At 43.3% G+C, this 14,361-nt stretch overlaps 1 protein-coding gene across 4 annotated transcripts in view; it reads right to left on the bottom strand.

Annotated features, from left to right (window-relative positions):
- Nucleotides 1-3,614: 3,614 nt before the first annotated feature.
- The window catches only part of LOC115133648 (EH domain-binding protein 1-like protein 1), a 65,137-nt gene continuing 54,390 nt past the window's right edge, over nt 3,615-14,361 (bottom strand). For all 4 annotated transcript variants that reach the window (XM_029667099.2, XM_029667100.2, XM_029667102.2 and 1 more), the window contains 2 exons: nt 7,117-7,231; nt 3,615-6,787 (listed from right to left, as the gene is read on the bottom strand). In XM_029667099.2, coding sequence (XP_029522959.1) covers nt 6,691-6,787; nt 7,117-7,231 — 212 coding nt within the window. In that variant the 3' untranslated portion in view covers nt 3,615-6,690. The remainder of the gene's footprint in view (nt 6,788-7,116; nt 7,232-14,361) is intronic.

Below are 14,361 nucleotides of genomic sequence, written 5' to 3'. Positions count from 1 at the left end.
ACAGATACAATTACGTCAAATCACATTATATCTACTGTAGCCTTGATTGGACTGATCATGTCAACATCATACTTTCAAAATCTTAGCTAGAAAGCTAGACAAGCGGTTATCTTCAAGAATTATGTTGACAATCTACTGGCAAATCCTTGTCATATGAAGAGAAATTATAGATAAAACATATCGGTGCTCATCGGCCATTGGACATTAACATTACACAACAAGTTGGAAATCGCAAATTCAACAGAGTGGTTTGGAAGGAATCAGTGGCTAATTGCAAGCGTTAGCTAACTGCAAAGCAATCACTAGCCTGCTATTCAGTGGAGAGGTGGTCCAAGTCTGGTTTTAAGGCTCACTTTTCCAAGCTTAAAATGATAAACATTCACATGCAACACCACTGGCCAGAAAATATTAAATACATTGGCCATGCTGTCAATCCAGCGTGACTTCAGCTGCATTCAAAACAACTGGAAACACAGAATGGGGAAATCTCAGACACCAGTGAGTTCAAAACAACTGGGAACTAGGAAAAAAACAAGCTCCGACTGAGAAAATACATTTTGAACAGTTATCCAACTTGGAATTCCAAGTCGGAAACTCAGGCCTCTTCCTAGAGCTCTGACCTGAAGATCGCTGATGTCATGATTTAACCTAGTTTTTTTTCAGAGTTCCCAGTTGTCTTAAACTCCGCAAATCCAGAGAATGCCAGACTTTGATGACAAAGTTTGCCCACAAGAAGGACCGCCATGCAACCTTGCTGTTCAAGTGAGCACAGCACAACAAGGTGAGTCCAACAACATATTGTATGCTGCTGCATAAACTATGTAATATTCCAGTGAGATATGTATACTGTAGCTACGACAATAATACTAAGTGTGTGTTGTGTAGTAAGCTGTTCGTAGCCCATGTGGCTCACCCTTTTAAAGGCAGTAAATGAGGCTGCATGAACTGTTTCGCTGCCAGACAAGGCTCCACTGATAGCCAGGTGTAGCGGTGGCAAGGATTCACTCCACTGTGCTGAAAACAAATCTCGGCTGTTGGGACAGTTTTATGTAGGCTTTATGGGCACCGTTTGTCACCGTTATAGTGCAGTTCATTTATTGTTTAGTGTTGTGTGGTGGCTTTGCTGGCATGCATCAACAACAAAAATGTAAGTTTGCCCCACCAAGGTTTACAGCTAAAATTGCCACTGTAGGCATACGTAAATTCGTTACTCTTGGTTATGTCTCAGTGGAGGGAGGGAGAGAGCGCGAGTCGAAGTGGAGAACTTTTGTTATTCACCATAATTTTCAAATAAATTCATTAAAAATCCTACAATGTGATTTTCTGGATTTTTTTTTCTCATTTTGTCTGTCATAGTTGAAGTGTACCTATGATGAACATTACAGGCCTCTCTCATGTTTTTAAGTGGGAGAACTTGCACAATTGGTGGCTGACTAAATACTTTTTTGCCCCACTGTAACTGTTTCTCATGCTGACAAAGCATTGTGGATATGGCCCATGGGGATGCATTGTGTAGCCAGACATGCTCCATGTATGCGGTTCGAGCCTGTTTCCTGAATGATTAAACAAAATGAGTAAACTATTCGTAGTTCACAGGAACATGATTACTTTTCACAGCACTTTCTCACTTTATAATTAAGTATACTATCCTTCTTAGTTTCAGGCCATACCAGTGGCATACAATGTATTACACATGTTATTTTTGATAGCTCACATACATACATACATACAATACATTTTTTTAAATGTATTGGAGAGGTCAGGGAAGTACATATTTCTCTATGGCCAGGGGCAATTTACATAATCCTTTGACATGAGACAATAAGGGGTTAACAAGTCTTGCATCAGGAGTGGGCAGTCCTGTATTATTCCCGAGATTCAATCTCGTTTCCTTAATAACAGGAAAACGCATTACAACATGATCCAGCACCCAATCTAAACAACATACCTTTGATGGGATACTCCCGATTAACATTGTTTTTATTGTTGGGCAGGCCCCTATAGTTCCAGATGTAGAGCTCCGTGCCCTGGACTAACTAAATCATCATTGTGCCCATAGGCAATACACTGAGACTAACAATGAGGACCAACTCTCAGTGGAATGGAAATTAATGAGTAAAAACAGCCTGAAGGGAAATAGCGGCTGTATTTCTCTATTTTGAAAGTTATATATCTTGACATCTTGATGGCTGACATGCAAAACATTTTGGGACTATACCAACAATGGACGAATGAAACAAATATCAAAAGATAGTTTGGGAGTAAAAACAAGCCGAAGGGAAATAGCATCCACGCATTGGCACACTAATAATGGCTTTCATGGTAGTAAGTCGATTTCTACGGTCAGCAGTGCTCGACTTGAACTCAAATATGTGCCGGTACTCATTTTGGTTGCTGAAACGAATTATATTTAGGAGCTGCACAATACTTTTGCGCTAATATTCTAGATGAACAGGAGCTCAAGCAGTAGAACATTTATCACTCCAGTGTTAATCTGCTAAAATTGTAATTATTCGCCTACCTCCTCATGCCTTTTGCACACAATGTATATAGACTCCTTTTTTCTACTGTGTTATTGACTTGTTTATTGTTTACTCCATGTGTAACTATGTGTTGCTGTCTGTTCACACTGCTTTGCTTTATCTTGGCCAGGTCGCAGCTGTAAATGAGAACTTGTTCTCAACTAGCCTGCCTGGTTAAATAAAGGTAAAATTTAAAAAATACATTTGAGGTGTTGGTGCTCAGCACTGACGTTCAGTTATGGATATGTTTCGGCTTTGAAGTGTAGCCAGGTATAATTGTTGGTTAATGAATCGATTGACGTCAATATAATTAACGTAATACCAAAATCCCCAGTATTAATTTCCTGTTTTCAATGCTTCCTCTTCCTCCCCTAACGTCACTCTTGGGAACCGTCCTAGGGCTTCAGCGTCCCAAAAAGTTTGGAAGGCTTTCTATATGTAACGGATGTGAAACGGCTAGCTAGTTAGCGGTGCGTTATACTGTTACATATACCCAACTTTATACTATATTATTGGGCATTTCAGCTGAGGTCACTGAGTATGGACTACATCGCAATCCACCACATCTGCCTATGTTGGCCTTCCACATCTGCCGTGGAAGACCTACAGTGCTGTTTGTCAGACCAGGAGACATCCCGAAAATCAGTCTTCTCATGAAAACATCTGTAGCGTCCTACCGGTTTGGGATACAAACTAATATGATCCCACTATGGAAAGGGGAGACTCGCAAAACACTCGTCTGAAGGTAACCCTGTTCTGGTTAAAACAATTAATGGAAGGAATTATGGAAGTAGTTTTGTGCCGACAAAAAAAAAGGGGTTAAATCCTGAGCTTTCTTATATCTCTTAGATATAGGACAGACACTTCTAAACCTTATTCCTGATGATTTATTTTGTGACTGTTTCAACGTTTTTCTATCGGCTATAGCATTAAAGGACAAATCAATATGGGGGTTAAGTGAGAATATAAATGTACTTTGTATTATATAATGCACAACTGATTATCCTGATGGATTCATAATGTAAATGTATGAGTTCCATATTAATTAAAATAAACAAGGTGGATGTCGTTTTCAAAAATACTGATCCAAAATAGTGATCCAAGATACCTTTTAATTCTCCAAACATCACAAATAGTGCAAATGTACATTAAAACAAACAAAACCTTCCCCAAAAGCTATTTCAGAAAACTGAAAGTAAAATATCTCAAACTCACACAGTGGTAGGAACATTAACACAGTAACTAACAACAGTGGGGCAGAGGGGGAACAAGCTGGAACACAAATTCAAACACTTCTAAATTTTTTTTTTTTTAAATCACTCTCCAGTGTCACCCAAAATAACTCCAGACAGAATCATGTTTTTACTCTGTTAAGTAGTTCCTCCCACTGAAATAGAAACGCCTGCGCTCATGATAACTTAACATTACACAAAGTGTAGAGGAGAAGATGTCAAGCAAATATCATGCTCTGGTGCACTCCTGCCTGGCCAATAATATAGATGTAGGATCTTCATTTGATCACTCTTTTGTTGCAGAGAATTTTCCTGCACGGCAGGAAACGCAAACTTGTAGTGTATTTGAGTTTTAAAAATTCTTCTAAAGTTTGTAATTTCCACCTTGAAATTTCAGACTTGATTTGCCCTAATTATAAATGTATCAACCCCATACAAAATGTCCATTACTTATAATCCACATAATAATTCACATTTCCTGTTGCTGCAAGATTCTTTTCCTGCTGTAGCAAACTGTCTCAAATTCAGATCCTACATCTGCAGTAATCCTGCTGTAGCAAACTGTCTCAAATTCAGATCCTACATCTGCAGTAATCCTGCTGTAGCAAACTGTCTCAAATTCAGATCCTACATCTGCAGTAATCCTGCTGTAGCAAACTGTCTCAAATTCAGATCCTACATCTGCAGTAATCCTGCTGTAGCAAACTGTCTCAAATTCAGATCCTACATCTGCAGTAATCCTGCTGTAGCAAACTGTCTCAAATTCAGATCCTACATCTGCAGTAATCCTGCTGTAGCAAACTGTCTCAAATTCAGATCCTACATCTGCAGTAATCCTGCTGTAGCAAACTGTCTCAAATTCAGATCCTACATCTGCAGTAATCCTGCTGTAGCAAACTGTCTCAAATTCAGATCCTACATCTGCAGTAATCCTGCTGTAGCGAAGTGCTGGAGTTTTAATACTAGAATATATTTTATCTAAAGTAAAGTGTATTTTTTTGTTTGAGGGTTATTTGTTTACTGCATACACTTTTGCACGTTACAGATTTGCTAATATGAATGTGCATAAGACTTTAGCAATGGATAGTTGTACGGTTAAGATGGAAACACTAAGAAACGTGCATTTGCCTCATGTTTCCCGTTTGAATATTCCTGTTCTCTAGCATTTTAGAGCATCTTGAAATGGATCATTTTCAGACTCCACCGCTTCCTTATTTACCTTTCGAAACAACAACAAACAATCAATGGAAAACAAGGCATGACAAGACTAATGTCACAAACAGTAACTGAACTCACTGCATAAACATGTGAGAACTAGGAACACAAAGGTGAGTCCTACTTCTGAACATTTCTTTTTTCTCTGGATCTGGTTAAAGGCACATATGACAGGCAGGATAGGTCGGATTATCTGTCGAATACCTATTCAATAAATAAAAGCTTCAAATATTTCCAACATGTTTAAACTGCTTTGTTCTTTCAGACACCAAGCTGCAGTATACTGACTTCTGTCCTTTGCCTCTTTCATCCAAGATCTCCCACTCTGCTTGAGTGTTGGAGCATCCACATACATTCACCTCCAATAAAGAATCAGACAACAGGTGCTCGCTGTGTGCTGTCTGCACAGTCCAAGCCAACATACTGCAATAAATGAGGAAGCTCGTTTTGGCATTCTTTGTTTGCACAAATTCAGCACTTCACTTCCATTTCGCCATTGTAATTTTCAATAATCAGACGGCTTATTTAACAATCGGTGAAAAGGGGTGAATCAATCCACCTGCTGCATGGGTCTAATGTAGGTATTTGATGTAGCTAAGTACAGGAGCCCTGCCCCTTCCCTAATATCCCACTCAGTAGAAAATACCTTTTTGAAGTAACCCATAATACACTACTGTAACAGATTCTACAGTATCTTAGAAAGAAAGGTGCCATCTAGAACCTAAAATGGTTCATTGGCTATCCCCATAGGAGAACCCTTTGAAGAACTATTTTTGGTTCCAGGTAGAACCCTTTTGATTCCATGTAGAACCCTTTTGTGTTCCATGTAAAACCTGAGAGGGTTCTACCTGGAACCAAAAAAGGTTCTACCTGGAATCAAAAATCCTATGGGGACAGTTGAAGAACCATTTTGGAATGGTTTTTTCTAAAAGTGTAAGGCACTTAATCTGGTGATTAGTTAGTTAGGGATATGTCTTTGTGACCTGAAGTAAAAAAATATATATATTTTACCTTTATTTAACTAGGCAAGTCAGTTAAGAACAAATTCTTATTTTCAATGACTAGGAATAGTGGGTTAACTGCCTGTTCAGGGGCAGAATGACAGATTTGTACCTTGTCAGCTCGGGGATTTGAACTTGCAACCGTTCGGTTACTAGTCCAAACGCTCTAACCACTAGGATACCCTGCCGCCCACATTTAGCAAGAATGATGCAATGTTTAGAGATGAGGAGACTCCACCCAAAGTGGGGTATGACTACCACCACGGGGGAAGCCATGTCTGTGTCTGACTTACAGCTGTATCGACCCTTTGGGAAGAATTATACTTGGTTAAGCTTCTCTAGTGTCCTTGAGTTATTTACTTAAAATGAAAACCCTACAGTATACACACGCTATGCACAAAAAAACGAAACTTAAATCCAATCAAAACACAATCTGAAGAGCAGGGTGACTGTTGACAACCAGTCATAGGTTGAGGCTCAGTCATATCATAGAGGGGGGTGGGTGAACATTGTGTTATGTCCTCCTAGTGCAGTCCCATAACACAGTTCTCAGTCTCTTCCATGCAGTGTTGATGTCATGATCCACACACATACAACTTTAGTCCCAATGTGCATCCTGGTGACCTTCCACTGGGCTGCCTGGTTCAGGTGTGACCTTCCACTGGGCTGCATGGTTCGGGTGTGACCTTCCACTGGTTCGGGTGTGTCCAACGCCAGGCCTTACTGCAGTGCACACTTCTCCTGCTTGCTCTTCTTGCTGTACTTCCTTCGTCTCTGCTCCAGGCCTCTCTCCAGCCTCTCGTCCTCCTCCAGAGCCCTAGGCGCAGAGAACAGGTAGAACAGTAGTCTCATATCAAACAGTCACTCTCTCAGACTTACGTTCAACTGTGTGGCAGAGGAAGACAAAACTCACGAAGACACCTGACCTCATTCACCCCATAGCATCCCGTCCACCCAGATGAGCTTCTGTGTTTGCTGTGTGTATTCAGCGTGTGTGACTCAGCTGGGCCATGGGATGCATCCCAAATGGCACCCGATTCCCTATATCGTGCACTACTTTTTTTTTTACCAGGGGCCAATTAGGCTTTAGTCAAAAGTAGTGCACTATATAGGGTACCATTTGGGATGCAGCCCTGGGTGTCTCACCCTTTCTCCTTGGCGTCCATGTCGTGGACCAGCTCATCCCTCAGGTTGACCAGAGACACCAGCTCCTGCAGTAGCAGCTGCTCCCTGTGTTTATGGGCCGCTGTCTTCTGCCACTCTGGAGGACAGGAAAAAGGGAGGGGAAGAGAGGAAAAAGGGAGAGGGGGAAGAGAGTGAGCAGAGAGGAAAAGGGAGAAAGGAAGATAGCAGAGAGGGAGAGAGTGAGTGGAAGAGGAGCAGAGGAAGAGAGAGAGGAAAAGAGGGGAGACAGTGAGGAGAGGAGAGTGAGAGTGAGAGAGCGGTAAGAGATTGAGAGTGGTACAGAGTAGAGAAGACAGTTGTTGCTTTGCCAACATGAAATTGAGTTCCATGACCAGGTTTTTATTGCAATGTGTTTCATTTTAAACTATACCTTCGTGATTCAACTGGAAGTAAAAACAAAGGATTACAATAAATTACGTAATTAAAGAAAGGATCACTTCCTCAAACCAGCAGGTGGACAGATACCACGGCATAGTTGGGAAGTCTGACTTTACGAAACAGACATATTAATTGTGTGAGTCAATCACGTCCAAAATGTACTGCTGTTGGAGACTCTGACTTGAGCCCTTTTGAATCCATTTCTAATTCTAAATAAGCCTAGCAGCAGTAAACATGGGTTAGATGGAATGATCTATGAGCATTGTATTTGGGCAGAGGGAAAGTACAAAGAGGGCTGTCTCTGAGTGCCAGAATGAGTCCATTAGGGTTGAATAGGAGCCATGAGTTGGAGCTGATAGATCATAAATTACGGTTCTTATATATTGTCACTGTTTTATATCATTATATACTCTTAGAATGAATATACAGTTTAAATATATTCTTAGAGATTGGAAAGTAGTGTTGCAAAGAGCTGCTGGCAAAACGCACGAAAGTGCTGTTTGAATGAATGATTACGGGCCTGCTGCTGCTCAGTCAGACTGCTCTATCAAATCAGACTTAATTATAACATAATAACACACAGAAATACGAGCCTTTGGTCATTAATATGGTCGAATCCGGAAACTATTATTTCGAAAACAAAACGTTTATTATTTCAGTGAAATACGGAACCGTTTGGTATTTTATCTAACGGACGGCATCCTTAAATCTAAATATTCTTGTTACATTGCACAACCTTCAATGTATGTCATAATTACGTAAAATTCTGGCAAATTAGTTCGCAATGAGCCAGTCGGCCCAAACTGTTGCATATACCCTGACTCTGCGTGCAATGAACGCAAGAGAAATTACACAATTTCACCTGGTTAATATTGCCTGCTAAACTGGATCAGTAGTTATAACTAGTGATTATGATTGATTGTTTTTTATAAGATAAGTTTAATGCTAGCTAGCAATTTACCTTGGCTTCTACTACATTCGCGTAACAGGCAGGCTCCTCTTGGAGTGCAATGGTTAGAGCGTTGGACTAGTTAACTGTGCGGTTGCAAGATTGGAACCCTGAGCTGACAAGGTGAAAATCTGTCGTTCTGCCCCTGAACAAGGCAGTTATCCCACAGTTCCTAGGCAGTCATTGAAAATAAGAATGTGTTCTTAATTGACTTGCCTAGTTAAATAAAAGGTATAAAAAATAAAAAATGTAAAAATAAAAAAAGAATCGAAAATCTGCTCCCAAAAATACCGATTTCCGATTGTTATGAAAACTTGAAATCGGTCCTAATTAATCGGCCATTCCGATTAATTGGTCGACCTCTAGTGTATAGACTCTTTTTTTTCTATGGAGTTATTGACTATGCTTGTTTATTCCACGTAACTCTGTGTTGTTGTTTCTGTCGCACTGCTTTGCTTTATCTTGGCCAGGTCGCAGTTGTAAATGAGAACTTGTTCTCAACTAGCTTACCTGGTTAAATAAAGGTTAAAACATTTTTTTTTAAATGAACGCCCTCCAGACTCTAAGTGAACTGGGGACCTCGATCAGACACTATATCCTCAGGCACCCCATAGAGCCAGAAGATGTGTGTAAACAAGGCCTCCGCAGTCTGTAGGGCCGTAGGGAGACCGGGCAGAGGGAGGAGACGACAGGAGAAACGATCCACAACAACCAGGATCGTGGTGTTTCCCTGTGAGGGAGGAAGATCGGTCAGAAAATCCACCGACAGGTGTGACCAAGGCCGTTGTGGAACGGGTAAGAGATGTAGCTTACCTCTAGGCAGGTGTCTAGGAGCCTTACACTGGGCACACACCGAGCAGGAGGAAACATAAACCCTCACGTCCTTTGCCAAGGTAGGCCACCAGTACTTCCCACTCAGACAGCCCTCCGTCCGGTCGATCCCCGGATGACGTATGGGCCCAATAGATCACGGACAGCAAACGGAAAGTACAGACGCCCGATGGGACACTGGAGGGGAGCGGGCTCTGTACGTAACGCCTGCTCAATGTCCTCGTCCAGCTCCCACATAACCGGAGCTACCAGGCAGGAGGCCAGGAGTATGGGAGTCTGATCCATGGGCAGCTCCTCTGTGTCATACAGAGGCCGAGACAATGCGTCTGCCTTAAACTTGTTAGGGCTGCAATCCCGTTAACGGGATCGATATGACAACAGCCAGTGAAAGTGCAGGGCGCCAAATTCAAAACAACAAAAATCTCATAATTAAAATTCCTCAAGCATACAAGTATTTTACACCATTTTAAAGATACAATTCTCATTAATCCTGCCACAGTGTCTGATTTCAAAAAGGCTTTACAGCGAAAGCACCACCAACGATTATGTTAGGTCACCACCAAGCCACAGAAAAACATAGCCATTTTTCCAGCCGAAGATAGGAGTCACAAAAAGCACAAATAGAGATCAAATTAATCACTAACCTTTGATGACCTTCATCAGCTGACACTCATAGGACTTCATGTTACACAATACATGTAAAGTTTTGTTTGATAAAGTTCATATTTCTATCAAAAAATCTGAGTTTACATTGGCATTTAGTAGTTCCAAAAACATCCAGTGATTTTGCAGAGAGCCACATCATTTTACAGAAATACTCATCATAAATGTTGATGAAAATACAAGTGTTACACATGGAATTATAGATATACTTTTCTTTAATGCAACCGCTGTGTCAGATTTCAAAAAAAGCTTTACGGAAAAGCAAACCATGCAATAATCTGAGAACGCCGCATAGAAAACATTTATATATATCCACCATGTTGGAGTCAACAGAAGTTAGAAATAACATTAGAAATATTCACTTACCTTTGATGATCTTCATCAGAATGCACTCCCAGGAATCCTAGTTCCACAATAAATGTTTGATTTGTTCAATAATGTCCATCACTTATGTCCAAATTTCTACTTTTGATAGCGCGTTTGGTAAACAAATTAAAACTCGCGAAGCGCGTTCACTAGTTGCAGACAATGTCAAAAAGTTCCATTACAGTCCTTTAGAAACATGTCAAACGATGTATGGAATCAATCTTTAGGATGTTTTTAACATAAATCATCAATAAGGTTCCAACCGGAGAATTCCTTTGTCTTCAGAAAAGCAAAGGAACGCAGCTCCCTCTCATGTGAAATGTGCGTGACCAGCCTGTGGCACTCTGCCAGACACCTGACTCATTCAGCTCTCATTCAGCTCCACCTCACAGTAGAAGCCTGCAGGGATGCCACCATCACCAGCCTCAAACAAGTTTCTAAAGACGGTTGGCATCTAGTGGAAGCCTTAGGAAGTGCAACTTGACCAATATCCCACTGTGTATTCGATAGGGGCTGAGTTGAAAATCGACCAACCTCAGATTTCCCACTTCCTGTTTGAATTTTTTCTCAGGTTTTTGCCTGCCATACTCACAGACATCATTCAAACAGTTTTAGAAACTTCAGAGTGTTTTCTATCCAATACTAATAATAATATGCATGTATTAGCAACTGGGACTGAGGAGCAGGCAGTTTACTCGTGTCCACCTCCACTATGAACGCCAAAGAGGGATCCGGATGGGCCAGCACGGGAGCCGAGGTAAACAGAGCCCTTAGATGCCCAAAAGCCCTGCCCGCCTCAGCCGACCACTGAAAACGTACAGGACCCCCCTTCAGCAGTGAGGTAATGGGAGCAGCCACCTGGCCAAAACCCCGGATAAATCTCCGGTAGTAATTGCAAACCCTAAAAACCGCTGCACCTCCTTTACTGTGGTGGGAGTCGGCTAATTACGCACGGCTGAAATGCGGTCACTCTCCATCTCCACCCCTGATGTAGAAATGCGATAACCTAGGAAGGAGACGGCCTGCTGAAAGAACAGGCATTTCTCGGCCTTGACGTACAGGTCATGCTCCAACAGTTGTCCAAGTACCCTGCGCACCAAGGACACATGCTCGGCGCGTGTAGCGGAGTATATCAGAATGTCATCGATATACACCACTACACCCTGCCCGTGCAGGTCCCTGAAAATCGTGTCTACAAAGGATTGGAAGACTGATGGCGCATTCATCAACCCGTACGGCATGACGAGGTACTCATAATGCCCTGACGTGGTAGTAAACGCCGTCTTCCACTCGTCTCCCTCCCGGATACGCACCAGGTTGTAAGCGCTCCTGAGATCCAATTTCGTGAAGAAGTGCGCCCCGTGCATTGACTCAATCACCATGGCGATGAGAGGTAGCGGGTAACTGTACCTCACCGTGATTTGTTTAGACCTTGATAGTCAATGCCCGGGCGCAGACCTCCCTCCTTCACAAAAAAGAAACTCGATAAGGCGGGTTAAGTGGAGGACCGAATGTACCCCTGAGACATATGTCTCCATAGCCCCTCCCAGCTCCATGGGCACCGTAGCGGTGGTGTTGGAAGATGGAACCGACAGAGCCCTCCTCCAGCCTCCCTAAGTGCAGCCCCTCCCAGCTCCATGGGCACCGGAGCGGTGGTGTTGGAAGATGGAACCGACAGAGCCCTCCTCCAGCCTCCCTATGCGCAGCCCCTCCCTGCTCCATTGGCACCGGAGCGGTGGTGCTGGAAGATGGAACCGACAGAGTCCTCTCTGGACGTCCGCGGGTGACCAGCAGGTTATCCAACCGGAAGGACAGATCCACCAGTTGGTCAAAGGTGATGGTGGCATCCCTGCAGGCCAACTCCCGACGGACATCCTCGCGCAGGCTGCATCTGTAATGGTCGATGAGGGCCCTGTCGTTCCATCCTGCTCCGGCGGCCAAGGTCCGAAATTCCAGGGCGAACTCCTGGGCGCTCCTCGAACCCTGCCTCTTCGACCATCCGCCCGAGGGTAAAGTGGTGGGTGAACTCCTCGAAGTGGTCCAATGCCGTATCTCCTTCTCCCCACACAGTGTTTGCCCACTCCAGAGCTCTCCCGAGAGGCACGAGACGAGGGCGGACACCCTCTCTCTTCCTGAGGGAGCTGGGTGAACGGTGGCCAGGTAGAGGTCCAGTTGTAAAAGGAACCGCTGGCACTGTGCTGCCGTCCCATCTTAATCCCTGGGAAGGGAGAGACACATCCCACTGGGACCGGAGACAGGAGGGACGGGTAGAGATACCCCTCCTTGTGCTGTTCGAGGTGCTGGAGAGACTCCCTGTCTCTCCCAGTGGTCCATGGTCTGGACAACGCGATCCATCGTGGCGCCGAGATGTTCCAGCATCGACGAGTGTTCTCGGACGCGCTCCTCGACTCCTCTGACCGGGGTACCTGCTCCCGCTGACTCCATGGATGGTGTGGAATTCTGTCAAGGTTGTGCGCTACTGGTAAGAAGTCAGGTGCAGGAGAACAGAGAGTTGTGATCAGGAGCACTTTATTTGTCAGAAGCACAAAAGACAGACGCAACTGCGTCAAAAAACCTCCAGCCAATGGAAAAAGTGAATAAGCGTGAAAACACTCACAATAATGCAAATGTATGAAAATAAACATACTACAGGTCAAAACACGATACCCGGGGAAAAAAACAGTCTGGCGCGTAACACTAAACGTGTAACAAAACAATTCCACACAAAGACATGGGGGGGAACAGAGGAATATATATATGCAGTGTAATTAGGGAATGTAAACCAGCTGTGCGGGGAACAAGACAAAACAAATGGAAAAATGGAGCGGCGATGGCTAGAAGGCCGGTGACGTCGAACGCTGCCCGAACAAGGAAGGGAGCCGACTTCGGTAGAAGTCGTGACACCATCTGTAAATAGCCCATCCAAATACCTCATCCCCATACTGTTATCTATCACGCCAGTGTTTAATTGCTATATTGTAATTATTTCGCCACTATGGCCTATTAATTGTCACTATGCCTTCCGTTATCCTACCTCATTTGCACATACTGCATGGAGACTTTTTCTATTGCATTATTGACTGTATGTTTGTTTATGTTTGTTTGTAACTCTGTGTTGTTGTTTGTGTTGCACTGCTTTATCTTGGCCAGGTCACAGTTGTAAATGAGAATGCATTTCAATTAACAGGTGTGCCTTGTTAAATGTTAATTTGTCTAATTTCTTTCCTACTTAATGCGTGTGATCCAATCAGTTGTGTTGTGACAAGGTAGGGGGGTTATACAGAAGATAGCCCTATTTGGTAAAAGACCAAGTCCACATTATGGCAAGAACAGCTCAAATAAGCAAAGAGAAATGACAGTCCATCATTACTTTATGACATATGTCAATACAGAACATTTCAAGAACATTTAAAGTATCTTCAATAGCAGTCGCAAAAACCATCAACCTCTATGATGAAACTGTCTCTCATGAGGACCGCCACAGGAAAGGAAGACCCAGAGTTACCTCTGCTGCAGAGGATACGTTCATTAGAGTTAACTGTCTCTCATGAGGACCGCCACAGGAAAGGAAGACCCAGAGTTACCTCTGCTGCAGAGGATACGTTCATTAGAGTTAACTGGCTCTCATGAGGACCGCCACAGGAAAGGAAGACCCAGAGTTACCTCTGCTGCAGAGGATACGTTCATTAGAGTTAACTGGCTCTCATGAGGACCGCCACAGGAAAGGAAGACCCAGAGTTACCTCTGCTGCAGAGGATACGTTCATTAGAGTTAACTGGCTCTCATGAGGACCGCCACAGGAAAGGAAGACCCAGAGTTACCTCTGCTGCAGAGGATACGTTCATTAGAGTTAACTGGCTCTCATGAGGACCGCCACAGGAAAGGAAGACCCAGAGTTACCTCTGCTGCAGAGGATACGTTCATTAGAGTTAACTGTCTCTCATGAGGACCGCCACAGGAAAGGAAGACCCAGAGTTACCTCTGCTGCAGAGGATACGTTCATTAGAGTTAACTGGCTC

This window comes from Oncorhynchus nerka, linkage group LG8 (assembly GCF_034236695.1).
Source record: "Oncorhynchus nerka isolate Pitt River linkage group LG8, Oner_Uvic_2.0, whole genome shotgun sequence".
Lineage (NCBI taxonomy): Eukaryota > Metazoa > Chordata > Actinopteri > Salmoniformes > Salmonidae > Oncorhynchus > Oncorhynchus nerka.
Note: the sequence above shows the minus strand (reverse complement) of the source record. Positions and strands in the feature narration are given on the sequence as shown.